Source organism: Trichinella spiralis (assembly GCF_000181795.1).
Source record: "Trichinella spiralis strain ISS 195 chromosome Unknown Scfld722, whole genome shotgun sequence".
Lineage (NCBI taxonomy): Eukaryota > Metazoa > Nematoda > Enoplea > Trichinellida > Trichinellidae > Trichinella > Trichinella spiralis.
Genome location: NW_003527661.1, coordinates 1 through 916, shown reverse-complemented (window position 1 = coordinate 916; position 916 = coordinate 1). Strand labels below are relative to the sequence as shown.

Genomic DNA, 916 nt, shown 5'->3' with positions numbered 1-916 from the left:
CGTGACTGAAACATTTGGTCAGTTTTAAATGTAAAGGTGACCAATTTGATTCGTTTTTCATCAGTCGATTTGGCAATAATTTGCAAGCCGTACACTAGGTTTATTCAAAGTAAATGAAACGGTGCTCGCTTCACAGCGTGACTAAAATCCATTCGACATTTCATATTAAGCTTTTAAAGCTTTCGTGCAGGTTTGTTGAATGAAAGGAAATAATTAAGCCAAATATTAATCTTCAAGTGCAGCGGGTGGCATGGCAGATTTCATTCGGCAAGAGGGACCCACCCCGGCATGCTTGTTGATGAATGGCAACGGGAAATAAATGTTTGCGTCATTATGAAAGCTGAAGCTGTTTCCATTTTTCGAGCAACATGCCCAACTGAGAAGCTGTTAACTCGTTTTGCTGGAACATCCTGAATCTCTGCAGGCTTTCTTCTTTGCTTACTTTGACTTTCTCCTTCTATTTATTTCCATTTTTAATTCTTACTTTATATTTGAACTGTTCTACTACTATTGAAAATTTAATCTTATCTTTTTGAAATTAATTTCATTTCATTTTTCTTTTAATTTTTCAGCAGAGGTAAAATTTCAATAGCTGCTTTTCAAGTACAAAATAAATTCAAAACGGCTAATAATCAATTCTTGGTAGACTGTATCGATTTAATTGTCAAGCTGAGCACAACCGGTTGTCAGGAAATAAGAAAATTTATCGTAATTGAACTCATTTACTTGCTCGAAATGGCAGATGTCATTGTGATTACAATAAACACATTATGAACTTACCTGAACCATGATGATTTGATGATGTCAGACCGCCAACTGTTGCTGATGTCGTACTGTAACGGATGTTGTATTGTACAAGGGTCCGATGAATGGCCAGTTGAAGTCCAGCTAGCTCTTGTAGTTGCATCGTACGGTG

General features: G+C 36.6%; 1 protein-coding gene across 1 annotated transcript; it reads right to left on the bottom strand.

The window, feature by feature from the left end:
• Nucleotides 1-260: 260 nt before the first annotated feature.
• Nucleotides 261-907, bottom strand: Tsp_15292 (conserved hypothetical protein). Its single transcript, XM_003370455.1, has 2 exons — nucleotides 781-907; nucleotides 261-454 (listed from the first exon to the last, which is right to left on the bottom strand). Exons 1-2 carry the CDS (start codon nucleotides 905-907, stop codon nucleotides 261-263), a joined length of 321 nt encoding a protein of 106 aa, XP_003370503.1.
• Between the last annotated feature and the right edge of the window lie 9 nt (nucleotides 908-916).

What these genes read in the sequence shown, in the direction of transcription:
- Tsp_15292 (XM_003370455.1), bottom strand. Translation starts at nt 907, where the DNA reads ATGCAACTACAAGAGCTAGCTGGACTTCAACTGGCCATTCATCGGACC. An exon ending in ATCAAATCATCATGGTTCAG is followed by an intron (nt 455 to 780) that starts GTAAGTTCATAA and finishes AATAAATAGAAG; the next exon opens with GAGAAAGTCAAAGTAAGCAA.